This window comes from Cygnus atratus, chromosome 2 (assembly GCF_013377495.2).
Source record: "Cygnus atratus isolate AKBS03 ecotype Queensland, Australia chromosome 2, CAtr_DNAZoo_HiC_assembly, whole genome shotgun sequence".
In the NCBI taxonomy this organism is placed as follows: domain Eukaryota; kingdom Metazoa; phylum Chordata; class Aves; order Anseriformes; family Anatidae; genus Cygnus; species Cygnus atratus.
The window spans coordinates 14,153,470-14,181,119 of NC_066363.1; the positions used below are offsets into that span (position 1 = coordinate 14,153,470).

General features: G+C 39.9%; 1 protein-coding gene across 3 annotated transcripts in view; it reads right to left on the bottom strand.

Annotated features, from left to right (window-relative positions):
* Positions 1-15,009: 15,009 nt before the first annotated feature.
* Positions 15,010-27,650, bottom strand: part of CCNY (cyclin Y) — a 126,962-nt gene continuing 114,321 nt past the window's right edge. For 2 of the 3 annotated variants that reach the window (XM_035545304.2, XM_035545307.2), the window contains 2 exons: positions 23,609-23,771; positions 15,011-18,053 (listed from right to left, as the gene is read on the bottom strand). In XM_035545304.2, the coding sequence (XP_035401197.1) occupies positions 17,937-18,053; positions 23,609-23,771 (280 nt within the window). In that variant the 3' untranslated portion in view covers positions 15,011-17,936. Of the gene's footprint in view, positions 18,054-23,608; positions 23,772-27,650 lie in introns of all 3 variants that reach the window. The other variant, XM_050708726.1, reaches the window with a different exon arrangement.

Sequence of the window (27,650 nt, forward strand, 5' to 3'; positions counted from 1 at the left end):
GGCATACCAGCCTCCTGGCATTGCTGAGATATTTCAGTGGTGAAAGACAAGGAGAGGGGAGAGAGGGAAGAAAAGCATGGACCAGGAATTAACAGAAGCTTCTCCGTTTCCCCAGGAGAAGCATAGATGAATAAAAGGTCAGAAAAGGGACACAAAAGGGTAAGCATCCCTGTATTTGAAAGACACTGCCGGTTTAGCAGTCGCTCACTGGGAGCTATCCCATTGCAATTTCTCAAAGCAATTTTATTTCTAAAACACAGCCTCCCTGACAGGACATCGTGGCCTTGTCAATCACTGCCACGCCGAAAAGTCCCCTGCATGCTGAGCCAGCCCGTGGGCTGAGCCTCCCCACAGGCGTGATGAGAAACGGGGGAAGCCCTTACAAAAAAGCAGGTGGGGAACTGGTATCAGTACTTTCTCCCTCAGCTGCTTGGTACCCAGGGCATCACACGGCTGACAGCAGGGCTGGTGGCTCCATAACCGCTCGGTGCCCCTGCACAGCCTGCCCTTGGCACCCAGGGAAAAGCATGGGTGCAAATAATCCCCCACGCCTTTTGTTCCTCACCCCTACCGTACCACGCTGCCTTGGGAAAATAATCTGCTTTCCACCCACTGCTCAACTCCTTACGTGGTGTTGTGTGCAGTCTGACCTTTCTAGTCTGTGTTGTAATAGGGACAAACATAATATGGGCACTTGTCAGCAAATCTTACCAGTAACTAGAAAAACAGCAGAAAAGAAGAGGTTTTGTGTGATACAGCAAGGGAGAAAAGTGATGTCATGACAACCGGAGACCTCAGGGCAGTCTGGGCTTCTTGCTGCAGCCCTGCTCACATCCTTCAACCCATGGCTCTGCTCCCTAGGGGAGCCAAGGTGATCCTGCCATCATGAGGTGCTTATAGCCAGCTGTGATTGGGCAGAGTTTTATGACTGTGTGTGTCTTGCCTGGAAAAAAGGTAAATAATCATTTAATAAAGTACAACACAACTGCACAGACTTTTCTCCTCAGCTCTCTGATCCCAAAGTGTGCAATGCCACAGCAGAACACACTGAGCATCCTTTCTGTAGTGAACCCCATCCCACGCAAACCCTAAAAGTGGAGTTTGAAAGGATGGCACTTAAAAACCCAGTGCAACTCTTTAAGTGAATAAAGAGATTTTAAACTGTAGCAGTAAACACAGGAGTTTTCTTTTTTCAGAATTGTTTTTTGTAATGTATTTGCTGAGCAAAACTTCTTCTGTTACTGAACTGTATTTATGGTGTGAGACAATGGTTTTGGCTTCATTTCCCCATCCAACGCTTTTTTTCAGGGATGTGTATGTGTGAGAAGTATGGGAAGGAAGGAAAGTTGGAGGAAGAGAACATAGAAGAAAAAATGTGCAAATGAAGGAGATATAAATTATGCTGAGATATGAAGGTATTCCTGTTAAACATCCTTTGTCAAAAATAGTTAATAAAAATAGAGTCAGGAATGTCGAGATGGTGGCAGGGTATGAATGCTCAGCAGCTGCATTCGCACAATAGACTATAAATTGTCCCTGTCAATATTGCCAGTTAAAATATCCTTGCTTGTCATTGCTGTGAGAGACTGCTACCATTTGTGTAAGAGGATAACTGCTAGGGATTTAAGCCCCCGAACTGTTGCCTTCAGGACTACACCAGGCAACTATAGCTGGTCCCACAGCAGGATCTGCTAAGGTAGGTTGGCCCATTTTCTTTAAAAAGAAAGAAAGCAACATCCCCCTCCAGACTCACCATGCAGCCTAACTTAGGATTGGATTTACGTCAGAAAGTCTAAATTCTATTTTAGTTTTTCCAGGCAACTTTAGCTTTTCTATTTTAGTTTTTCCAGGCAACTTGTATGTGACTTCAGTCCAACACTTCTCCTCTCTGTGGTGTGTTCTCTTTGCCATACTTTTTCACAATGTTTTTTACAGTCTCTTCCCGTGCATGTGGCATCTCTCTCTTAAAAGGGATCAGGACTTTTGTTGCAGCCTCCAGCTGACCACAAGTTAAGGTTTTGGTTTATTAAGGGGTTTCTGGTCAGCTGCAGACTGTGTCAGTCACTGATTTCACTCCAGGAAGGCAGGGAGGTGGAACAAGGAGACCTGGGGCAAGCTGGTCAAAGGAAAAAGGGACATAACCGTAGCTAATGTCAGGGTATGGCTCTCAGAGGCACTGCAGTGACAAACTGCCTTTGAACACTCACGTGTCAGTAGCCAGTGCCTCTGAGAACTCTGAAAAAGCACCAGGATGCCTGGTGCACCCACCCTGCACCTCCTCCAGCTGTTACTGGAGTATTTGAGCAAGGTCACTGCTTCCCTGTGTGTTAATTCACTTGTCCTCCTCTGGGAGATGTGCTCTGTGGTCCGAATGAACTGTGGGCCCTGTTTGGGCCTGGTTGGGGTGCACCAGCAAGGGCCAGCAGAAGCAGCCAAGGAGATGAGCAACAACTGCACCAGGACCGCACTGACACATCCAGATGCCCATTTCCTCAAGAACGTTAATTTTTTCTCCATAGCTGTGCAATCCGTCTAGTAGCACAGGGACGTCAGCTCTGCAGTACCACCAGCTGGCATGGCACCACCACCCACGTCAGAGGACAGGCACGTGGTGCACAGCCCCATCCCTCCAGACACAGTCCAGTACGAGCATCTCACAGAAAACTGTTCCCAGGCTGTAATAAACTTCAGTTCTGGCTCGTTCTAGTTAGGTAGGAGAGACAGGTGGAAAACACTGACATGGCTTTGTGTAAAGCTAAACTTCAAAAACTAGTTGTATTTCAGTGTGTCTGATTTTAGAAGAGGTCTTTAAAAGCCACAGGAAAGCTTTCACTTTCAGAAACCAACAATGAAACATAAGAAGATGCAACTAAATCTATTTAAACATCTACAACTGCTGTCTACATTTCTAACCCTTTACCACAAGTCCGGGGCTTGACCCTGCAAAAATTCACAGATATGACTCTGTCATTGTGTGTGACCCACTGAAACTTTCTGAACTACTGGAACTGCATTTCACTATGGACCTATGTCAGGTCCCCAGGCTGAGACCTGGGTTATTTGGCACAAAAGTTCAACAACAACCCTTCACTTGGTCCTTGGTTCAGAATGACATTCAGAGTGATGCAAAGTAATGCAAAAAAATCACCATCCCAGGAGCAAGTCAGAGTCACCTGAAGGTTGCCACATGTCCAACCCCCCAGAAGCTCGCACCATTCCTCTAAAATTCCGAAGTCCCAAGCACATCTGTCCTACCCAGTCCACACCTACACTAATGACATGCAAGTGTAGTGCAGTGGGAGCTGTTACAGGAGATTGCATGCTGTAGAGCATCTGCCAGCAATAATGCTACCTCCTTGTGCCAATTTAATTAATATTAAGGCAAAAATGGGTCACTGTAAGAGCTTCCCTAGCACAGAAGGGGATCTGGCATTTCAGCCCAGGGTCTTTGACAGACTATTGTTTAAGAAAGAAAAATTACAGATGCATATCTAATATTTTAAAGACTAATTTAAAAATCTATGTAGAATTTTTCAAAGTAGCAAACATTATTTACTTACTAGAGTAAATCTAGCTCTCCAGAGAGTGAACTGTAAATTCAAGTGAAAAAATATCTATTCAGAAAGGACACCAAAAAACATTAAGGCAATTAGTCTTGATATCTTGATTTTATAAAGTTAGCAAAATACAGCAGAAGAGTGAGAGGAGGAAAACAAGGTAGTCATGAAGTATAACAACAAACAAATAGTGGGAAAAGCTGCCCAGAATTTTACTTTTTTTTTTTTTTTTTTTTTTTTTTAAGATACATAGTGCATGTGTATACGTATAAACCTGTCAGACAAACTTGAAAGTAATCACGTAACGTGTGTAAAAGCCTACTACAGCGTACGCACAGTGAAGGAGCAGGCACAGCGTGGGAAGCCCTCGCTTTACGCAGGCAGATGTGGTGTGGTGCTGCACACATTGCCCTGAGCTCTGGCTGTGTGTCACTCGGAGACTCACTGCAAGCAGCACACTCTCAAGGCAGCCTCTCAACAAAACAGACATCATTGCTGCGCAAACATTTAGCAAGCAAGAACATTGTAACCCAGGAATTATGGCCGTGGAGCCTGTGCAAATGGAGGCAAAGGTGCAGTGAATCTTTTCCATCAAGAACAATTTAAGGGGAGCTTAAACATGTTCCTATTCCCCATCACTCGGCCTCAAACCCAGCAGTCCCCAGAGCTGCCTTCATTCAGAAGGGCTTTTAGGAAACTTATAAATTCTTTCTCCCTCTCTGCTCCACTCTCTTGAGACCCCACCTGGAGTACTGTGTTCAGCTCTGAGGTCTCCAATATAAAATGGGCCTGGGCCTATCCGAGTGAGTCCAGAGGATGGCCACGAGGATGATCAGAGGGCTGGAGCACCTCTGCTGTGCAGACAGGCTGAGGGAGCTGGGGTTGTTCAGCCTGGAGCAGAGAAGGCCCCGGGGAGACCTTACAGTGGCCTACCAGTGCCTAAAGGGGGCCTACAGAAAAGCTGGGGAGGGACTCTGGCAGGGAGTGTGGTAATGGGACAAGGCATAATGACTTTAAACTAAAAGAGGGGAGATTCAGTTTACATATTAGGAGGAAATTCTTTACAGTGACGGTGGTGAGGCACTGGCACAGGTTGCCCAGAGAAGCTGTGGATGCCCCATCCCTGGAGGTGTTCAAGGCCAGGCTGGATGGGGCCTTGAGCAATCTGGTCTGGTGGGAGGTGTCCCTGCCCATGGCAGCGGGTTGGAATTAGATGGTCTTTAAGGTCCCTTCCAACCCAAGACATTCTCAGAATCTGTGAACATGTCCCTCTTCCCCTTCTGTCTACCTTCCACTCTCAGGCAGGAGATGCATGCACACACACAGACATAAGTGTATAAGCGCATGTGGGTGAAACAGTCCAGAAGGACATCTAGAATAGAGGAGTTCAGCTCTTCTTTAACTGCTGATATTGATGGGACTTGAATTTGGTAACTTCCATGCCTTGATCATCTTTGATACTTAGGTCTGCAGTGTCTTCCATGTGTCTTTTTGCCTCCCCCTTCCTCTACTAATTTAGTAAATCTAAACCAATAGTGTTTTACTGCATACTCTCAAGGAATTAGATTATTCTAAGTCTTACTTTGCCTCAAACAGATCCCCTTACAATAAATATTTGAAGGTTCAGGACATGTTTTACAGGACATCTTCCTAAAGGAAATCTGCTTCTAAGATGACAGCAAATGGAAAAAAACAGCTTTCCTTCAGGCTTTGGTTCAGCAAAGTCAATGCTATTCAGCCAAGAACTTAACTTTAAAGATTTCAAGACTGATCTGAAGGGAAATTAAGTAATGGGAAGTATATTCTCATTCAGAAGCTCAGGGCCAATTTCTTCAAAAGTATTTAATTTTATGAAGTAGTATAAGTTCAAAGTGAGTCCATGGGATTTCCAAAAGCATATTATTAATATCTGCTAAACTCCTACTGAAATAAGTAACTACACCAGTACATGTCATTACTGAAATTTGCTGTGCCGTAACACACACAAAAAATCTCATGTATGAGAAGTTCCAGCTATTTTTCTTTTTCTTTTTCTTTTTTTTTTAATTTTGCATGTAACACTTGACACCAAGTTTTATACTTACATTTCTGTGCAGAGTAAATGCATATCTGAAGGTTTGGAAAGTCTTGGGATCCCAAGTTTTATGCTGAATCTGGTGATGGCATCGGTACCCAACACCTGACTTTAATCAGAGGCTGAGTTCTTTGCTCAGGCAGCTCCAAACCTATCAGTGCTAAGGCAGAAAAAAAGCAGAAGAAAGGACATTTCAGATTGGGTGGGCCCTCAGATAATGCTTTGCTGCACCTTGATAATAGTGTGATGAAAATTTTGTTAATTTAAAAAAAAAAAAGTTACTACCTACTCCTCTCCTCTGTACTAGCCTAGTGATGGTCACAGCAGAAACAGTTTGCACAAAGCAGCTTCACACTCTGAACTCCCACTGGCGGAGAGATCACTGAGCAGAAACCAACCCTTTGCTCTTCCAACAAAAGATGAGGAACAGTAACCATGAACAATGGAGGTGCTGAGAAGCTGTGGGAGAGGCCTTCAGGTGACAGCAGAAGTGCAGCCCCAAGCGGGTAGTCAATGGGAGAGGGAAACCTCTGCCCTGGAAGGTGTCTCTCCGGGAAGGACCTAGTCCCCAGCACACACACAGACCTCCTAACAGGAGTGGCATCAGTACAGCTGAAGATACCAGATAGTTACTTACTCCTGTTATTTGTGTTGCCTAGCTTTGACGTTATTTGTAAATGAAGTTGTTTGTACTATTTTAAAGTATGGTGCACTGATATTGTGGAAATAGTTAAAGTAAGAAAAATGCCATAAGTAATTGGAAAAGAGGTTTCATAATAAGTAAATAATGGCAAAACTATCTTTGGCTGGGTATACTTTTAATTTAAGTACTTACATAGTATCCCTTCTCAGTATGAACATTGCAGAGAGCAAATAGATCATGGTTTTCAACAGGCACAGCAGAAGGAGCTATTGTGTTGGTTCTGGATATCAGTAAATAAATCCGTCATATCAGATTTAACATACAGGCAGCCACTGTGGAATTAAAATAGGAGCTCTTTACACCTTCTTGTATTTCATGGCCGATCATTTTAAGAAACAAAACCCATACTGTTGTCTGCATTATTGAACACTTAAACTGCTTTTTCTTTCACTATGTACAGATGAATGTAAGTACTTGGTCACTGAAACCAGGCACAGAAACCAAGCATCAGACACCATAGGAAAAAAGCCTACACAAGCACAAAAATGAAAGAGGGGAGCTGGAAAGACAGAGGTGATGTTTTTTACCTCTGATTCACGTACAATTTAAATCTCAGGATTTAAAATCTCAGAATTTAAATCTCAGGCTGTACTGAGTGGGGATTTCTGATTGCATGTGAAGAAATGCCTCTTCCAAATTAAATTAATTCCTGTGCTGAAGTCAAAAAGTACATTCTTTTAAATTTTATCTACATCTTAAAAACATGACTTTAAATCACCAAAAAGTTGTATCTGGCACATAATAAAAGCCTACTCCAAAAGAGTTTTTCTGACTAAAAAGAACGTGTACATTTATCACATTGTTTCACAGTGAGAGCCTTTGATCTCCAGATGTGCTTTAAAAATCATGAAGGAAAATTCTAATATTTCTCTTAGTTGTTATTCACATCTTATTTGGAAAATAATAATAGATTTCTTGAATCACTGTCAGGATATTCACATTAGCTATGTACATCTAGCCATAGGAAAGCATTTCAAGGGCAATGCATAAAGGAGTTTTTGAACCTGATCTTGATTTTTCTCTGTCTTCTTTTGACCTTAATCTGTGACCAGCTAATAGTCTGCTTATTAAAGTTCAAAGTGGCCTTGTAGAAAGTATTTTAAACAAATCGTATCTAGGCTAACCACCACAATATTGGGGGAAAAAAAAAAAAAGAGAGATCAGTTCAGGACGTGAATTTGTCCTCCCCAAACCTATGCTTTACAATAAACACCTACCTTGCTAGCTGCCTGCTGTTTCCATGGTTTCTGTTTTGTTTTCTCCCAAAGAGCCTTGTTAATAATCATTGCTAATGAGCTCTGAACACTCTGGGCAGGACACGAGGAATTCCCCTGTTAAACTGGGATAGCATTCATACTTAATGCATTATATCAACCAGGATTTTCTCCTTTAAAGAGAAAAACATCATATACCTCAGTGTGATGGCTTGGTTCTTGATAAAATTAATAAGAATTCAATATCTGATTCGCATTTAAACCCCTACCATAACCCCAAAAGGGCAACATGAATCCTAAATTATTTATTCTGCCATTTTAGAGAGCAAAAGACAACAGGCAAGAACCACCAAGAGTGGATTTCTTGGCAGGATGCCCATTCCCAAAACAGGCTGCAGCAATAAGGAGATTTTTGGCAGCAAGGGACACTGTGCCATGAGTGGATAGGAGGGCTGATGAGCGTCCTGCCTCAGGTCCCATTTAGGTGGGGGAGATGAAATGCAGCCTGTCCCGTTCTTGCATCCAGCCTGCTGTAGCACCAGCCTGATCTGGGGATATGTGTGACTGGTGGCTTTGCACTGGTAGCAGCCACTTTTACTGCTAGCAGCTATTTAGTTTTTAGCTATCAAAGCTATAACAAGCAAAGCTTGCTGCAGAAATCTCCCATTAACTGGTTATTGGAGAGCTGAGCAGAAAAGTGAGGGATTCCTCATGTCCTATACAGACCATGCTACAGGATGAGACCAAGAAACATTACAGCTTCTGGAGACATGGCTTAGGCTATAGCATTTTTTAAAAGTATATTGCAAACAAAAATTATATCATTTAACAGAGTACATCAGTAGTCTTGCCCATAAAGGTGTGTAAAGGAGTCTTTCTCTAGCATGCATATTAATAATGCATTTTGTGTTGTTTTTTAAATGCTAGTTTGACAGCCTATTTTCCATGAAGCAGCAGGCACTACTAATTACACTGCCTTTACTCACCCACCGCTTGCAGTGTACCTCCATTAGCTGTGCCCTGCACAAATGCAGGCTTGTGTCCCCAGACATACTCTGCTTATGCCCTGTTGCCTGCCAGGCCTGAGAAGCGTCTCCACTGAACCAAGTGGAAGCATCACCACTGAACCAAGGTTTTGCCTCTGCAAAACCTTTCCGTTTGGCTGGGTAAAGTGATTTTGCCCACTTGAAGATATGAAACAGCTTCCAGTGAAAATTCCTTTGGAACTGGTAATAGAACTGAAATTTCAACACTACAGCAAGGCAGGAACACAGACAAAACAGAACTATTAACTGCATCCTTCTGCCTGCTCTGTGACAGATACTTTGCCTTTTCAGCCTAATACTGGATCCACAAAATTGCTACAAATTACTGTGTTTCTGACATGTTTAAAGATTGCATTAGTTCTTTTAACTGACCATAGATATTTGTGAACATATTCCCTCATGAACTGCGTTGTGCCTCATAACTGCTCATACTATTTCAGTCCCCCCCATTTTTTCCCCAATTTGTTACATTTTGCTGTTTTCTCTTTTTGCTGCCATCAATTCCCATCATGGGAAAAAACTGTTTAGGACATCCAAAAAGGACCATGAAATATCTGAAAGAGCAGTCAAGTACTTCAACCACTCAACTTGTCCATGATGTTTTAATTTCTGGGAAACCAATCTTACAAATTACCAAATGCCTGCATTCCTGAATATAACTGTATTCTCTTATGCACATGACAAATGAAGTTATGTCACAGTTCTTCGTATCTAGACAATTAACCTTTACTTCAATGAGCAAGCTCATTTAACCTCAAAAATATAAAGCTTCGAAAGGTTACAGTATCTTTTATTTGAAGATCAGCCTGAGTCCTTCAGGCCACATGTAAGCTGCATTCCTCTGCAGCAAGGCACTCACTGTTTCTACACACTGAAGGCAGTTGGGGGGACTTATATTTTTTTTTATTTGCTGTTAAATGCTGTTAAATTGTGGCAGAAGCCTCCTAAACTCTTATTTTGTGTTTTCTGTTGGAAGAGTGATCTGCAGGAACTCCTGTCCTGAATTGCCAGAAGCAGGGAGCGGTAATTTTCACTTCAAGCAACTTGCCCCTCTTACTCTTCCTGCTTTCAGTGATTATGTGACACATCCCTCAGATTTAGAGGTTTCAACTCCTCTAATGTTGGAGAAGTAACCACGAGTTTGCAACAGCCCCAGCTTCGCACAGCCCCTGTGCTTCAGGCACCTGGGCAGGGGGTGGTGGCATGGCTGTACCGACAGGACACCGCAGGCCCCTCGCTGCCGCTGGTTTAAGGCACAAAACCACTGAAAGCGCCGTCCAAGTCCACATGGATGAGTAAGCTGAAGAAAGCGGGGTTGCTAGCCAGTGTGTTTTGATCCAAAATGTGAAAGAAAGGTTTCATAATTCCCAGTGTAATCTCTGAATTCAAAGTTAACAGCGATCTCTGCGATCTGGCAGTAAGACGAGCAATGTCGCCACCACGGAGAGCAGCTGCAGGAGCAGGAGAGCAGCTCAGGTCTGCGTGAAACCACCATGACCCTCACCCGAAGGCTCCAAGTACCTCAAGAACCCGTCCCACACTGAGCAGGGCACAGTGGGGCCTCTGCACCGCAACAGAGAGAAACAGCCGCAAATCCAGGCTAGGCCTGAGGCTCCCTAGGGCTGCCTAAAGAAGCCATTTCATCTAAGCGTTTCACGTACTAACACAAACAGGGCAGCTCTGCAGAACTGGATCTTTTCAACACCCAAGAGAGGGAGCTGGGAGGAATTTTTGGTGTGGTGGTCGTGGACAGCTCGGCCTCCCCATCAGCTGCCATGGCCCAGGTGCTGGAGCAGAGCACATGGGCTTCCCACTGCCCTGCTCGCCTTCGTGCCATGCTTCAGCCTGCCTTCTCCATGAGGGCACCGCGAGGCTCAGAAAGGGCTGATGGGGCTGTAGGGGGTTGTGTGAATCCCAAAGAGCTGCATTTGGGAGAATACAAGTTCCGCAGTGCAAACTGTTTTTAAGCACAGTTTATGAAGAAAAAACGCTGATAACATAGTCTACCAAAAAAAATAAAATTCCAATTTTCTGCCCCTCCCACCCCCAAGTCCTCTGAAGCTTACAGTGTATACTGTAATTTGTAAAAATTTACTGATTGTGGTACAACACGAAGGGGACAGATCCAAAAAACAGGCTCTTGTATCACTGGGTTTACCTATTTTTAGTAAGCTGAAGAGTCCAGACAAGTGCGTTCTTCAGGGAAGCAAACAACAGGTTCAAATGACATTTAAAATACTGCTTTTTATATTAACAACTGCTATACAAATTCCTTCTCTAATGCAATTAATATCAAAAATAGATGCTCACACACACACACTGAATTCAGCTTATGTCTGAAATTAAAAAAAAAAAAAACTGAAATGGGAAGATTAGATGGTGGTTTGGAATCCATGTACTTCATAGGAGATTTGCGAATGATTTTTTTGCACTGGTTTCTTTTTCCTAAGGAAATTCCTGTGCAGAAGTTAAGCTGTTGCAGCTGGGACCAGAGATCCAAGTATGCAGACCTGGCTGGTGCGCACTGGCCATCTGCGTGCTTGGAGGAGCAGAACCACTTCCGTCTGACACCTGCCAGCGGAGCTGAGCAGAGCACAAGCCCTTCTGGTGTACTGCAGTGACAGGCCACCAAAGAAAAGCTATGATTTCATAGTCTAGCTTTCTCACAGGTCAGAAACACTGCACATGTTGTCACTGGGATTCAGCAGTGGATTCCGCAATAAATGGAGATGCAGAAGAAGCAGGATGACAAGTTTGCTGACTCCAGCATTCTGGCTCAGTGTCAGGGTGCCAGACCCACCAGCCTAATTTCTCTGCATGAAGTCAACACCACTGCTTTAAACTTTGAAGCACTTACTTCTGTCCAGCTGAAGAAATCATTGATCCAAAGCATTAAATACAAGGAGATCTGGAAGACATCAACCAGATAGTTTTCCAAAATCTTGAAGATATAACCAACTGTTTTCCTAGGATACACAAATCATTCCTCTAGTTTATCTGAGGACAGATTTAAAATCTGTACCCTGTAAAGCACCACTAAAGCATACAAGCAAACTGTGGAGGAATTCCTGTGGTAAAATATAAGGTGCACACTCACTGGCAGTCATAAGTTAAATATTTAAGTTATGAATGCCAGTGGTGACTTAGATTTTTAAATCATTTTCACTTTTGTGCACAGTGCCTACATAAGTTGGAACATAATTTCCCATCTCTGTTCACAAGTACGATAATGCTAATGCTGAATTACTGTAACTATAAAAAAAATGGACTGGGGAGGGGGCCAGGGAGAGACTGTGTAATTCTCCTTACCCTCCCACCCCATGACTTCAGAAGTGTCATTGTCATGTATTGAGCAGTGCTGCAAACAGGACACTCTCTTTACCCCTCCCTTTACACAATGCTTGTAGTGATGATACCCCACAGCACTGCCAAATTATCCACAGCAACTTTTGTTCTTAACAGGAACTACTCGGCATTGTTTTTTAAAGTCTAGCTCCAAGCATTCTTGATTATATTCTAGTACATGACAAAGTATCCACAGGATTACCTTTACTTTAAGGCTTCAAAAGGTTCAGGATGCAATATCCCAGGCAAGGTGACTACCAATACCTTTCTAACAGTGGCAGATTGCACATCAGCACCAACACCAAGGTAATGCTGCAATTCTGATGCAAGATATTCAAGATTATTAGGTGTAGATATTTTACATGTTGCTTCTGTGACGTTTTGCTTAGTCTAACATGGTCTTCCTCCTCCTGGGATTTTGGAAATACAATCTGTATATCCTGTGCATTTTAATGGAGACAATTTTACCCCTTGAACAACTTGCCTGAGAAATTTATCACATTTACTCAAAGTATGATACCTTTTGGTATCAGCAGTGTAGAAGATACAAATAAATTTGCCCATCTGTATTTCTTAGATTGTTTTAAAACTGCCCACACCTAATTCTGCTTTCTAACACTTCTGGCACTCCAATCTCCATCTTTTTGACCTCTCCTGTTTCCACAGAAGAATGCCTAGTTTGCCTGAAAGACATGAAACAGAATTATTGGTCACAGGATCATCTGTATTGTTTAAATATAAGGCAGCAAGTGCATCACATCTGCCAGTTCCCAAGATACTGTTTCCATGGAGAATAATTTGTACTAATGTTTAAAATAAAGGGGCATGAAGGAGGCAATGAAGCAAGAAAACATACAGATAGAGAAGAATTAGCTTTAGACTCCAAATGTGCCGCAGAATCTCTTACACAAAGGTGTCTCATTCCAGTGCCCCGTTTAGTGGAGCACTCAGTGTCACGCCCTCAGAAGGTGCTTCGCTGCAAGTGAGTCCCGAGGGGGCAGCAGCGCTGGGCCTTCTAGCTACAAAGCTTTATTGCAGTAGTTACTGCAGCACCCCGATCTAAGGGCCAGAGACACAAGAGAAAAAATGTTCATGAACTAGATTCATAGGTACATTGAGTAAGCCAGGAAGTTGGACAAATACAATTTTTGACATTTTGTTGTTATGTTCTGCTCTCAAACTGTGGAGACCACTGACATCTTCACAAAAGATACTGCCCAGAGCCTTGAGTGAGCTTTACAAAGTCTGTAGAGATTCTGGACAACTCATACAGGACACTGTCACCTATCAGAAGACCAGACAGCTTCCTTAACATATCTTCACCAACGAGTGTCTTCAGCTAATACCAGTTTAAAGTTGCCCCGATAATGCTGAAACACATTACACATGCTGTAAGAGGCAAAAAAAAGCCACTCTCCTTTTATCTAGACATCAAATTTTATCAGACCAACCAATCTAAAAAGAATACAAGAAAAGAGCCTATTCGTGCTGCTGTCACCTGCCTTTCTTGAATGTGCCTCCTGGCCACTTCTTGTTTTTAATGGGAGTGCCTGATGACCTAAGCCCAGACCACGGAAGTAAATCCAAGCGTTTCTTTCTTGGCTAACACATTCAGTCATTTTCAAACTGTGCTTCTGGGATTCACCAGTCACTTCTTCAAGATTCTTAAAAACAGGGCTCAGAAAAGCATACACTATAAAACTACCATTACCATCATCAGCTTTTCTTCTTAACCTCGCTTCCTTTTTTAAAGCATCTTCTCCTACCAGTGGTTGCAATGTATCTTCTATCATTACCTGTAGTAGTCTACTGCAACTCTACCTCTCATCACTTCTGTGGTTTCCTCAGTTCAGTTGGCGAAGAGAAAAAAAAACAGCAGAAGGATACTTACTGCACACTTTAGGTGCTGATACTAACATTTTCCACCAAGATCTAGGTCACATGCACACAGATATGCTTGTGTTTACATTTGAGATGTTTTCAGAACCTGTCAGAGACACTAAGTAGACACTCCACTGCAGAGGTAGGTCGGTGTTTTCAACAACTTATTCAAGCTATAAAAAAAATAAAACTCAGCTTATAGAAGTGTGTTTGCAACAGTAGTGAGGAAGTGCTAAAAGCTAGGTCAAGTAAATTCTTCATAAATTCCCCACAGAAGCAGAGCACTATATGAGCCTGCGGTGGATGCACAGCATTTCAATTAGCGGTTTAAACATGCCACTGGAAAATGAAATGCTCGTTACCAACAAAGGATGGCTGTAAATAATTTGTTGCTTCAGCTGTTAAGGCTTTGGGTTTTTTGTTTGTTTGTTTTGTTGTTTCTGTTCTGTCATTTCAGTTCTTCTATCTCCTCCCACATCCTGCTATTTTTATACACAGCCAACACTACCAGATGTCACTTTGTCATCTGCCACCAATATACTATCATCCTTTTCTGATGAGGCTTTTGCTACTTCTAATCTTTAGTTTGTATCTAAGGCTTCTGGCATTAACAAAGCTGGGAAATAGAGAAAGAGGCGTTAAAAAACAAAGTCTGGAATAAGACTCCATAAATACATAAACAGTTCTTCCATCGTCTGTTTAGTTTACATGACAAACTAAGCTAAATAAGCGAAGGTAAATGAAGCTACATATGCTGACCCGCCCCCCATAAAAAGAAAAAAAGCTAAAAAGTAAATAAAAAAACACAGTTATTGAAAAAGACCCCATCACTCTGTTATCAGACAGGATTTTGCATGTTTTTAGCAAGTGAAAAAGTGTATCATTCAAAAAGATGGATAGGGTTTGTGGAAGGGGGAAAAGACTTTTTGACATTTTTCTTTCTACACTTTAGCACACGACTCCAATGTTCTCAGTCCCAAACAACAGTGTCCATAAAAAGGATGTAAACAGCTGACCAAAAAAAAAATATATATAAACATAAATTGAAATATAAATAAGTCTACAAATGGAAAGAGGAATTAGGGGAAAATCTTAGGTCTACAGAGGGATGCATGAATAAAAACCCTTACAAGACACATTTTTCAAATGTTTATCCAATTATCAATACATAAGCAACAAAACCAATGGCCCACTGGCTCAACATAGAAAAAACAATTCATTAAGACAATGATGCTTGAAGGGACAAGGTTTATTACACCTTTTTGTTTTTGAGCCGGTGACCAAAGCAGTAATGAAAACCTTAATCCAGAAAACATTTACAGCAAAGTTTGTTTCAGGTTCTGAAATGAAAACCACAATTTATTTGTGCTGTTAATGAAAATGCAATTGGTTCTCCTCTTGTTCTCACACCCTGGGTGGTTCTCTAATCTTGCAATGGCATTTTCCATACAGTAACGCTTAAAAAACCCTACACTAAGTGCAAAAATCCTAAATAATAATTCATTTTTAATTACATGGTATAGAGTACCTTGCAAACAAACGACACTTATTCAGGTTTACTGTCAGGTACTACGTATATATATATATATAATTTTTTTTTTTTGGCAAACTTGGAACAAACCAGAAGAAAAAACAAAGAATTATTTTATAACCGTGAGGGAAAGAAATCTCCATTTAAATGTAGAGGATTCATACAACAGAATTTGAACTAAAGAAAAAATCCACACTTACAGCAGATTTTTTTTCTTTTTAATTCTTAGTGCAAGAAACATAACCAAGTTAATCACAGAATCAGTACTAATTAAGAATATGGAAAATTCTCCTATACAGAGGTAGAGTCCAGTGCACAAGGCTAAAACGATATTCAATAGTCTAAACAAGACTGAGCCAGGTTTTACGGAATCCACTTTTTAAAGTATCAGACTGTATGTACATACATACAATAAATAGACTATACAATCTTTAAAGTAGTTTAATAAACTTCACAAAAATTATAGTAGATGCATTGAGATCTTTACATAATCCAAAGTTCGTATCTCTATCACCCAGAAATGGATAAAACCAATATTCCTGATATCAAGTTAATGGAAAATAGTTTAGCAAAGTGTTGATAAATCAAAATATTTTACATATTTTAAAGCCTAAATTTATGCTTATAAAGGATGAATTTCAAATGCGTTGAAAATGTTACTTTTGATATTATCTGTAAAGAGGTTTCAAATACTCTGATTTGCATTCGTATTGTTATAAAGGCTTTCCTTACATTCCACGTTCAAGGGGAAAATGGACTTGGATGCTCACAGTTCTGATGCATTGGCACAACAATGATGAGAATTAGATATCTGAAAGGCCCAAAGGACATCAGGAGAATTTACGGACAAAACCTTCATGTCTCAAACTACACAAATCACATTGGAAAGTTAACACAAAACTGTTTGGTATTACTATTTCAATCCTGTCAGCGCTCCTCCATCTGGAGGCATCTGATTCCCATTGCACTGAAGGGAAGTGTGCATCTCTGGGCCCCTCGATTTGCTACAAGCCCATAGGGCTTAATAAAACAAATATGGAATCTTTATGGTTTACCACAGTAGTGCATAAATCAGGGACGTCTGTTGCCACTCATTTCAGTGGTAGTCGCAAAGAAAGGATTTCAGAGAACTGAGAGTTTTCAACCGTATCTTTCTGAACTGTGCAAAAAAAGGGAAAACATCACCCTGGGGCACTATAAAGCGAATATGCTTATATTGACAAATTATTTCCTATAAAAGGTTCTTACAAGTCCCAAGGGGGCAACAGCCACAGTAGGAGGGAACTAGTAACAGCAACAGAAGAGCTTAATAATCAGAGTTGAAAATTATATTCACAGTTTGGTTATTTTTAATTTCTAAAAGCACCTACACTAAAAAAAAAAAATAATGAGGGTTTGTATTTTAGCTTCAAAATAAAATCTACTTGTGACAAATACCTTAAGATTTTCCTTCTGCTCTCTACAGGCCTTCTCACTGGAACATTTTTTTAAATTATTTTTTATTTTATACAAACAGACTCACTTTGATTTAAAGTAAACATATAAAAATTGAGAATATTGCTTGCAACAATGGACCTGGAGGTGGAGGAATGAACTAGTCAGGCCATACAAAAAAAAAAAAAAAAAGCTTTCTCAAAATGAATTCTGCTAAACTTCTAATGCTATGAAAATCTGCAAAAAGGATCACAAGATCTGTTGCAAATTTCAGAGATTTGGCCCAAGTCTTATCATCATCATCGTCTGAATACGTTAATAACTGTATCTTTACATTAAGGAAAAAGAAATGATTCCAAGAACTCAGGAAGGCACACGCACCCAAGTATACTATAAATAAAACACATCATGAAATTACGAACGATCTTCTGATCCCTGTACATGCTTTTGGTTCAGCACTATGGTCAAGTTCTCTCTTTTGAAATACAATAAAAGGCATACAAGAAATATAACATATGCATAATAATTATGGAGAATAATGCTAATAAGACAGCTTACAGAGAAAAGTGCAGTGAAAAAAACCAACACTATTTATCCAGGGGCTTGTGCTACTGTTAATACAGACTTGGTATTTGCTGCTGTGCAAGGGGAAGAATTTATCCTGGGAAGCAGCAATGAGGAATGCAAAAAGAAAAACTGAGAAAGGTATTAAGAGAAACCTTTAAGATGGAACTCTCCAACGTCACTCCTCTAGTGCACAGTCATCTGACTACACGGTTCATTTCTCTTCAAAAGTACAGCATGTTGGAAAATGGCACAGTTCTTAAATATTTGTCTGCCTCTACTTCGTTTGTTGTTTCTTCTTCCAAGCACCTGATTTGCTGTTTCCTCACAGAAAGGGTAAAGCTGTTAGTGAAAGTGAGAAAAAGATTGTTGCCCATCTTCTATCCCAAACACTTGACTTCTCCATTTCAACTTCTGCTAGGTATTTTGCTCGTGTGCTACACAATGGGGAGGCACTGTAAAGGCAGCTCGACAGATTCAAAAATAAAAAAATCAAAAGTCTTTTCTCTTTTCTTCCCCCCAACCCACCCCGAAAAAAATTGGATGGATGAAACAGTACGTCCGTGGGAATATTCCAGTCTCCTCTGTTAGGAGATAATAGCAGGCGACCATCTAACCACAGTCAGATTGTCAGCACTGACTGACCGTTTCTTTGCAGATTTCCTGAAGTCCTTGTATTTATCTTCACACAAGCGGGAAATGGCCTGTAACGTGAGAGAAGGAAGAAACCTCAGTTGCAGTGGCCACAGCTGTACAAGTAATAAAGAACTGATTGTGGACTTCTATACGCAGACAGAACTACAAAATGGTGCTTCGTTAAACAAAGCACGTGAAGAACTTCTCCCCAAATTCTCTTATTCATTTCGTTAATCTTAAAATACTCAACACATTGCCATTGCTTTGCCCACCATATTTGCTTTCAAAGGTTTCAGTATGCGTATGCCAAACCTTTTCTTTAGAGGTTAACCATCGCAAATCTAGTCAAGGTAGCTGTGCTTACCCACTGCTGTAAGTAGCATTAATAGAGCACTTCATGGGTGAAAAATTATGGAAAACTTCATAGAACAATTACAGAAATTGTCAGCGTGTTTGGAGAGTTTGGGAAGAGAACGGCTTTTAATTTTTTTCTTTCCTGAAGTCCCATAGCAAATATGTTTTCCTCCAGTGGTAAATGGTCTGTCAGAATACTTGCCCTGCTTTGCTCATGCAGATGATGTCTACCTGCATTTCTGAAGAACCCTAATGGCAGGAGATGGTGATTTCTATGTGAACATAGGCTATCTTAAGCTGCTTGTGGGAAATGTCACTCATATCAAGAATAACTTTATTAGCATTAAAAATACACAGAAATGTTAAAAACCTTTTTAAAAAGAGATACAAAGATTATTCAAATGCTGAGACTTACTAAACTACACAGGAGTTAACATTTTTATGTTCCTACTGTTTTTAGCCAAGTTTAAAATGAATGTACATTATGTACCATACATAACTCTAAGCATTCATATGGTTGGGAGAGGCTATGGTTTCCATCAGTAGGGATATTAACTCTGGCGCTTAAACACACAGAGCTGCAGAGAAAGGTCATTCCAAGGAGTACTCAAGCCAACTTAGAAAATGAGATGAAGAAAAACAGTATTTGTATTTACTGTGGAATGCTTTTAAGTGCTACCTTAAGATAGCTTGTGTAATAAAAAGTACGGCACAAACAATAACAGTACAAGTGTTTGATTATAAAAGAAAGCAATATAAATAAAATGGTCTGACTCTGGGCATTTTTCTTGATTTTTACTTCTACAGCACAGCAAGTTGCAGGAGTGAACAGTGCTGCAAAGATCAGAGGCAGTTTTGACAGAAGCACCCAACTCACGCCTCTAAAAGCGAGTTCACCTAACGCTTTGTTCCAGCCAGCCACAAAACATACTTAAATTAAAACAAACAAAGAAAACCACCTGTAAACTAGTTGCTACTATTTCAGTTGGAAACTGAATTTCCTTTTGCTATGACCATTCTTGAACTTTCTTAGTGCTCAAGAAGAGAACAGAATAAATTAACACAAATATTCCTGTTGCTTTGTAGACCACAACTTAACTCACTCAAAACTGCTTAGTAGTATTTTATTTAATGTAACCAGGAACTCAATGCACTAAGAATGTTTATACAATTCAAGTGGATTTTAAATCCAGTAGACAAAAACAGTTTGATCACAGGATGATGTGCCAAGGTGTGGCTTGGCAAACAGGTGTTCAGTGGAGGAGGTCAGCTTCCTGCAGCTGCCAAACCAGTCTGCTATCGTAGGCATTAAACAGGGAAAGTAATCACGTCAAAATTGCCCGTTTCACAGCAAAATTCCTGTTCTGGCACTCACTCAGACAATATGAAATTTTGCTTGGAAGTGGCACCTAACATTTGGCAACTCCAGTCCCCGGTGCTGACTCATGTAGATACGAAGCACACTGACTGCGGTTTGAAGCCACTTCATTTGCAACTAATTTATAAACCCAACATTTGGAGCCTATTTGACAAGTCAACTACAGCATCTTGGAACATATGGAGAAACAAGACAAAAGCAGAAAATTGTAATTATTTACTACTGCCTTTCAGTTAAAATAAATCCAAGTAGCTCACAACACCTTTCCGTCATCTGGTATATGTTGCTTTCAAAGCCGGAAGAAGAAATTAGTTTGTGACTGTTGCAAGGGACCTTTTCTCTAATGAAACCAGATCAAAGCATTATGAAAAACAGCAACACCATTAAATTATATGAAATTTTGGGGAGATTTGATTGTAATATCTGTAATTAGCTAGAAATATGCATACATATATATTCTTCATTATATATATATATATATATATATATATACATACATACATACATACATACACACACACAGAACTAGAAGTCAGTTCCTCTATTGAGTTGCATGGACCTAGAGAAGACTGTCACTGCCCAAGGGGGCTGATGAGGAGAAGGGACAGGGTAGAAACGTAGCAGTAGGATAAACCTTTCCTGCATGGACATCATTGTGCAGGGCAGGAAAGCAGGAGTGTGGGTTTTAGCTTTGTTGCTGGAAATGCACAAATGCACTCAGCTGTGAAGGCTGCAATGCTCCCTAAAACAGACAACCCAGAGAACTTTTCAGGGAGAGGCAAAACTGAGTCTGGACAGACTACGTAAAAATACAGATGACTAGAAGTTGTGATGAAGAGGGTTCTCCCTAACTTTGGGAGAATGAAAAGAAAAACAATCACTTTACTACTGACAGAAAAATCTGAGGAGTTTTGCTCTCCCTTTGCCTTTTAGCTACGAGGTTCTGAACACACAGGACATGCAGGGCTGCAATCAACCACTGCAACAGCAGGAAGCCAGAGGGATATAAAGATACTTCTCTACTTGTAACTTACATCTTTCCCTCCTCTTTTTATCTGTCTGATCTATAGGATAGCACCTCTTTAGGGTCAAGAAAAGACAGCACGTAGTTCAAAGAGTTATTCCTCAAGTGCTATCCTAATAAAAAAAAGCAGAGACAACACAGCCCAATACACTGAGAGTGCACTAACGAATGCTCTTACAAAAATCTGGTCTGGAAATCAGTACAGTGCTAAGATCACAAGCAGAAATAGGGTAGGCATGTTTTGTGGACTTACCAAAAGAGCAGGATCTGAGTCGCATTTAGCTCAGGACATGGGACAAAAACCAGGTGCACAAGTAGGAAATTACAAAACAGTGGATTAAGGTTGGATATCTGACAATCTTCTTGGCAGAAAAATCTCCCATGTTAGAAAATAATTTCTCAGGAGAAGCAAAGGAGACCTTGACATTTGACACAATTAGAAGCAAGGAGAAAACACACTGCAAGATGTGCTGTTCTGAACACGGAGCATTGGCAGGTGAGCAGACCGCATGATCTAATGAAAGGCTGTGTGCCATTTTTAACTTGCATGATTTCATACAATGGAAAAAAAAAAAAAGAAAGGGGTGACACAAAAATGGTTCTTGACTACTAGCTGGACTTGTATAACAAATTCAGGACACTTTTAGGCCACGGGCTATGCCTCTCGTAGCATCTCAGCTCTGATGGATCTTTGTCAAGCATTGCCATTGACAAGCAGCAGTATTTCCTAGCCTTGCCTTGCTTTTTTTTTTTGGTCACAGGTAAATCAACTTGTTGATATTCGAACAAATAGTAAGACAGAGAATCTGCCATGAGAGCTCTAATACCAAGAGGCTTCAGATATATAACAGCTGTAAAATGCAAATGTAGCAAAAATGCTTTATAATATAACCACCTCTTCACACAAGACCTTTTGTGGTATCAAATGTCAGTGAGTTGCTTTAAATCTTAGAACTGAGCAAAGTCCCTTCAATTTACCAGGCATGGCAAATCATTCCTCTGCATATGTACATTTACTGCGAGTCTGCTGTCTTTAACCACAGACTGCAGCTTTTCTCTCAGTTTCAAAAATAGAGAACTCAGGGCTGAGAAGCACATGACAGACCTGGAAAGGTTTTGTAAATGCATTTTGATAACTCTTGGCAAGCTACATGCTTAACTGTGCTCAAGGAATTAGGCTATAAATTATGCTGTCAGCTACTTTCAAGTGTGCACTAATGACAACCAATATTACCAGGGAACAAGGCAGTTCCCATCAAGTTCCCTTCCTTGGGGCCACAGAACAGAGGCAAGGAGCTGATAAAACCACGGTGTTTTCACAGCAGAGACTCTTCCTTGCAGAGGCTCCCTCTGGCTAGCAGTTACTTTACTGCAACCTCGTGCTAGCAGCACAAACCATCCCCACCATGGGAAGATTTTTAATAAAGTGTATTTACTTTAAAAATATTCCATTATTTCTTTTTAAATATGCATTATCTTTAGATAGTTCAGAATAACCACCAGTATTCTCTGTGTATTTACAACTATTTTCTGTTTTTTCTTCCATGGTTTTAGGAGCTACCTTCATTATCTTCATTCGTAACTCACAGAAAGGGTTCGGAAATGTTGTGTATTAAGTTTTCTTCAAAAAGTAATTCATTTAATTTTAATATATGTAATGGCGATAATTATCAAGACCTAACATCTAATAACTTAGCAAGGCACCTCTTTTCATTACATTCCCAATGAATTTCCATATTTTATTACTCCGACTCCTTAATACAGACAAAATCTGATGCAAATTTACATCACAATTCATACAAAGGATTAAATTACATTCTTATTAGAAACGTCAGGGAAATTTAGAAAGAATTTTTAGAAAGAATAAGAAATACAAATTTAGTGAAATCTGCTTCGATTCTTTCTCCACCAGTTTCCAGATACCTCTGTTCCCATTACAGCTGCAAACAAGTTAATTCATCTTCCCATGCATCATTTCCCCCACAGAAACTGTTTTGCAGGAACAGTAAGAGTTTCAAAACATGCAACACTCACTCTAATCCACAGATGAACAACTTACAGCGTAAAGCTGTTATCTAATTAAAGGCACCCAATGTTAAAAGCAGTTAGCAGCTAACAGCAGACTTCAAATTTAGGAACAAAATGTGTACATATTCATGCAATAATGCCCATATTCAAAAAACTTCATCTAAAAAAGCTCAAGAAAAAAAAGATTCTAGTCTTGTAAAGTATCCACTATTGCCTGGTGATTTTAAATTGCTCCAGTGTCTGTGGGAATTCATAGTGCCCTGCATTTCGCAGGTCCGGACCACCTGACATAGTGGTTTATGCACATGGCATATGCAGGTCTCCTAAGTATTCACGATTCATCCAGTAACAGTGTGCTCATTTCTGTCCTGTTACTGAGAATAATACTGCTGAGATAACAGACTTGGATTCACGTGAAATACAGCAGTACCAGGTAACAAGCACACGGAATAGTTATTTTCAGCAATGCTTGTTAATACTCTGTCCTGCATAGTCAGTCTTAAGAACACGCAAAACCAGACTGAGAACTGAGTTATTTTAAAACTTGTACTTTCACAAGGCCAATTTCAACAATTAGAGCTGAAAGAAATGGAAAGCAATACCAGATACGAAACAGATTGGGCCAGAAAGCTGCCCCCATATCCATAAATACCCAAAGCACAAGTAAAACAGTTATGGACATTGGGGCACATTCTACCATTACATGGGAATATTTGGGAAGAGACGGAAGGAGAAGGGCAAAAATTCCAAATGCTTATACATACATACATACTTATATATATATATATAATTTATTTATTTATTTCAGTTCTGGGCAATCTAAAAAGAAAGTGTCTTACCTCAAGTTTACATGCCCTGTCCCTGCTGAGGGGCTCCAAAGGAAAACTCAGGTTATTCGCTTCTGCCAGGGAACGCAAATCAAAATAATACTTGGCATAAACACTGGAGGGAACATTAATATTGAACTGCAACAGCTCAAGAAACTGGCGTTCCAGCTCATTCCTGTAGAAAGAAGATAAATGTGAAAACATTTTTCAGGTTGTGCATCCTGAATGTAATTTATTTTGAATTGCAAATAGTACAAACCAAATTCATTTCTTATTCGTGACAGACACAGTTATCCTAGCCTAAAGTTTGACCTAGTCTACCAACTTCTGTGAGCACGTGTATGTCAGTGAGGAATATGAAAGCTGTTGCAGCTTGCAGCTGCTACTGCCATGCCAATCAAACCCAGACACAAACTTTTCTGAGCAGAAGAGCCCCTTAGTTTAGCTAATGCAATCTGGGAAAGGAAAAGCTAGCAGGAAAAAAAATTCTTGTAGTTTTTGCTGTACCTCCACTAGGTGGATCTGCACACACAGCTATGCAAACACAAAACACATTCATACATGCCCTAAATTTGTCAGACATCTCTCATAACTGCTGCAAATTACCCTAACATAAAAAAAATGGATAACTTACTTATTCTCTTTTGCTTTTCAGAATCAATCATATAAAACTAGACGTGAGAAACCTGATTTCTTCAGCATGCCATCTATCAGCTGATGAACAGAATATAGCAATTTTTCCCTAGGACATGCAAGCAAAATTCACATTGTTCATCATTTCTTTTTCACTACCTAAAACAAATATGTTTTTCAAAATCCCTGATAGAACCAGAGGCCCTATGTGAGCTCCCACTCCATGAATACTTTGCTATATCAATACATTACTACCCATACCAGTGCAGTAAAAAGCATGTAAATAAATAGGTAAATAAAAATAAATAAATTTGCAGCTTTCGTAAATTGTATAGTACCTAGATATCCTCCTACACAATACATATACAAGGACATACGATGTACTCAAAACAGTGATTTCAAGATACGAGAAATAACAAATACATGGGTAGGAATTTTGTACATTTGCTGAAGAGCATACGGACTGCAAAGCTTTGTATCCAACAGGTATAGATTGACTATGATACTGCAGTCAAGTTACACCCTGCCTGAAGTGTATGTGCACAAGGAATGTGCAGTCAGTTGCCAATAGAAAAGGAAGGTTCTGAGGATAAGAAGAAGTATAGTAGTTTTTCAACACAATGATTTTTCTTTTTCTCACTTCTTACTGGAAGGCCATCATGCTTACATCGTAATAATTTTCTTCCCTTATCTTCACTTTCTTTGTCAAAATCCTATCCCTTGTCAAAATCACTATGTGTACGTAGTGATAAATACTAATCAACACTAGAAAACCACCCAAAAAACCTTTTATGGACTCCTTGGCATGAATTCACACTGTTGAAGATTCTAGCTTTTCAAAAACCCAATCAACAAAATTTAAGTTTTAAGAAGTCTAGTGATAATATACAGATTATCTTTAAACGTCCTTTTATACTTGTAAGATTTTGCTTTCTGCAAGCTAAGGTGTATGTTAATGAATAATATAAAGCCTATTTTAATAGAGAAAGGTATTGACTGTACTTCCATTGAGGAAGATTCCCAAATCTTTCAGAAACTATACACGGCCTCAGATTCTTACTGTACCTTAGCTCCCAGATTTAAAGATTAGATTAGCATACCAACTACAGCTGAGAAGGAACAACAACAAGAAAAACCGCACATGTATTTCTGATTTGAACTAATGTAATTTAACTAGCCACCATAGCCTTCGTCCCTGATACTTCCACAGGAGACCGCTTTAGTATATGTTTTCCTGTGGCTACCTCTCAAATTCACATAGAAATGCAAGACAATGCTGTATAAATAACTATAGACATATACAGGCCAGTCCTCCCAAGTCCTCTGCTAGCTTTTAGGTGTAGTTCAACACACTGTTGATGATTTATAAAACTCTGAAAGGTCTGCATGATGTTTTCCAATGTACATTCATGCTTAATGATTCTCAGGAGTTGAAGATTTAGACCTAAAGTTTTTCTGCCTTATTAATATAAATAATGTAGATCAGGGCTCTTCAAAACCATAATATTGTAACGTCCCAACTACCTGAAAAAGAAAGAGAGGGAAAATCCACCCCAACATGAATAGGAAAAAAAAGTTTGGAAAAATGGTCAGCAGGAATAAAAACATCAGCAATTCAATAAGCACCCAATTCTTTGCTGGAGGATTCACAAGAAGCCCAAGACACAAAGGCCACAAAACAAATCATGAAGTACCATACAGAAAGAGAGCACAAGCCCCTAGAAGGCTTCTGTTTTTTTCACTTTGTGAGAACTATAATATGTTTAAGAAAAGGCTAAAAGCTTTGAGGCCAAGGACTTATCACAGTTCTGTTTAGGGAGCGTGAAGTGCAGAAAGAGGACGGATGTCAGCACGTGAGCACAGGTCTGCCATTTGAGAAATGGTTTTATATAGCTGAAGTGCAACTTCTAACAGTAGCACCATTGTGCGTGTTTGTCAAAAGCAATAACCTCTTTTTTTGTTGTTCCTTTCACACCATCACAGCATGCCTCCTCACCTGCCTTCAAAAAAAGCCATGAGGATCAGCAATTTCAAAATTCTTATTTATAACCATTCTTGATTAATACTGTCATATGGCACAGCCAAACCTGTCAATCAGCTTCAAGCTGTTCAGAACTCTACTTTAGCTGATATCCCAGCTTCAAAAATATTCTAAAAGCACACAGATTTGCCCTGAATAAAGAAATAATGGAGGGAGACCCTTATTGTAATTGAATCCCCAAAAGCATGAGAAAAGGATCAAGAGAAAATATCTCAGCAAAATCAGTCAGGAAACACCCAGAATAGTCAAGGAAACGTTATCAAATTATTCTGCATGGAACGATACTGCATACAGAAATGTGGAGGGCCTGATTTTAGCTTCTCACCCCTCGCTCCTCCCCAGTTTATGTTAGAAATTTCATTCTGTTTGGTTATGTTGGAAGAGAAGCATCGTCAACTATCCTTAAAAGTAACATTTACATTTTAAAAGATATTGAAATAGTTATCATGTGACATTTCTAACTTCTGTTTTGAAATGAGTTTTCCCCAAAACTAATAAAAGTATCTATGGCATACCATAGCAATGAAGGTTGTGTGTTTTTTTACCTTTGTACACAGAACGAAGAATGTATTGCAAATAGCCTGTTAAAACAAACTTTGAGATAACTTTTCTAATAGCCAAGAAATAAACAGAAATACAATCTGTAAGCTCGTCTTATCTAGAGGTGTGTAAGCATGCTTAATTTTAAACAGTCAGCTGACTCCCAACTTCAAACATTTTCCTTACTGATAATTTTTAGACCTGTTATAAACCTGACAGTGAACTATTAAGAAATGACTTTAGGCCTGCTGTAGCATATAAATGCTTGGCATTTTACTGCTTTGAGATTGCAAACTGAGATTCAAAAAAACACGCTATCTGTAAAAACATTTTTTCTTGTTTACTTCCTTTCTTTCCCCTTCCCTAAATACTGTGTAGCAACAACATAAATATAAAATAAATATAAGTATCAATGAATGTAAATAGTGTTTAGCCACAGAAAACTCTCTTCAGTGACTACAGTTCTGACTTAATTGAGTTAAGGTAGAAACAAGTCTATATATTTCTTAATAGAGATACTTACCCCTGCTTAAAAGAGCTCTGAAGCTCACAGGTACTCTTCTAAAACCATCTCTTTTATCATTTTTTTATTAGTTCTTACCAAAATAGGAGTGTATGCGTAGATTCAAAACATCACACACTGAATGTGCTAGCCTCAGTGGCCTGTCAAGGCATCTGGCCCCAGCAGCACAATCCCAGCGCCATGATTCCAACTTCAGCCATTTCAGTACTGCTCTCACGTGCACATTAACTCAGATGAGGACACCTCTAAATGCGTGCAAGGTACGTGACTCAGCCCTCAATGTATAGATGTTATGAAACCCAGACACTTTAGCAAAT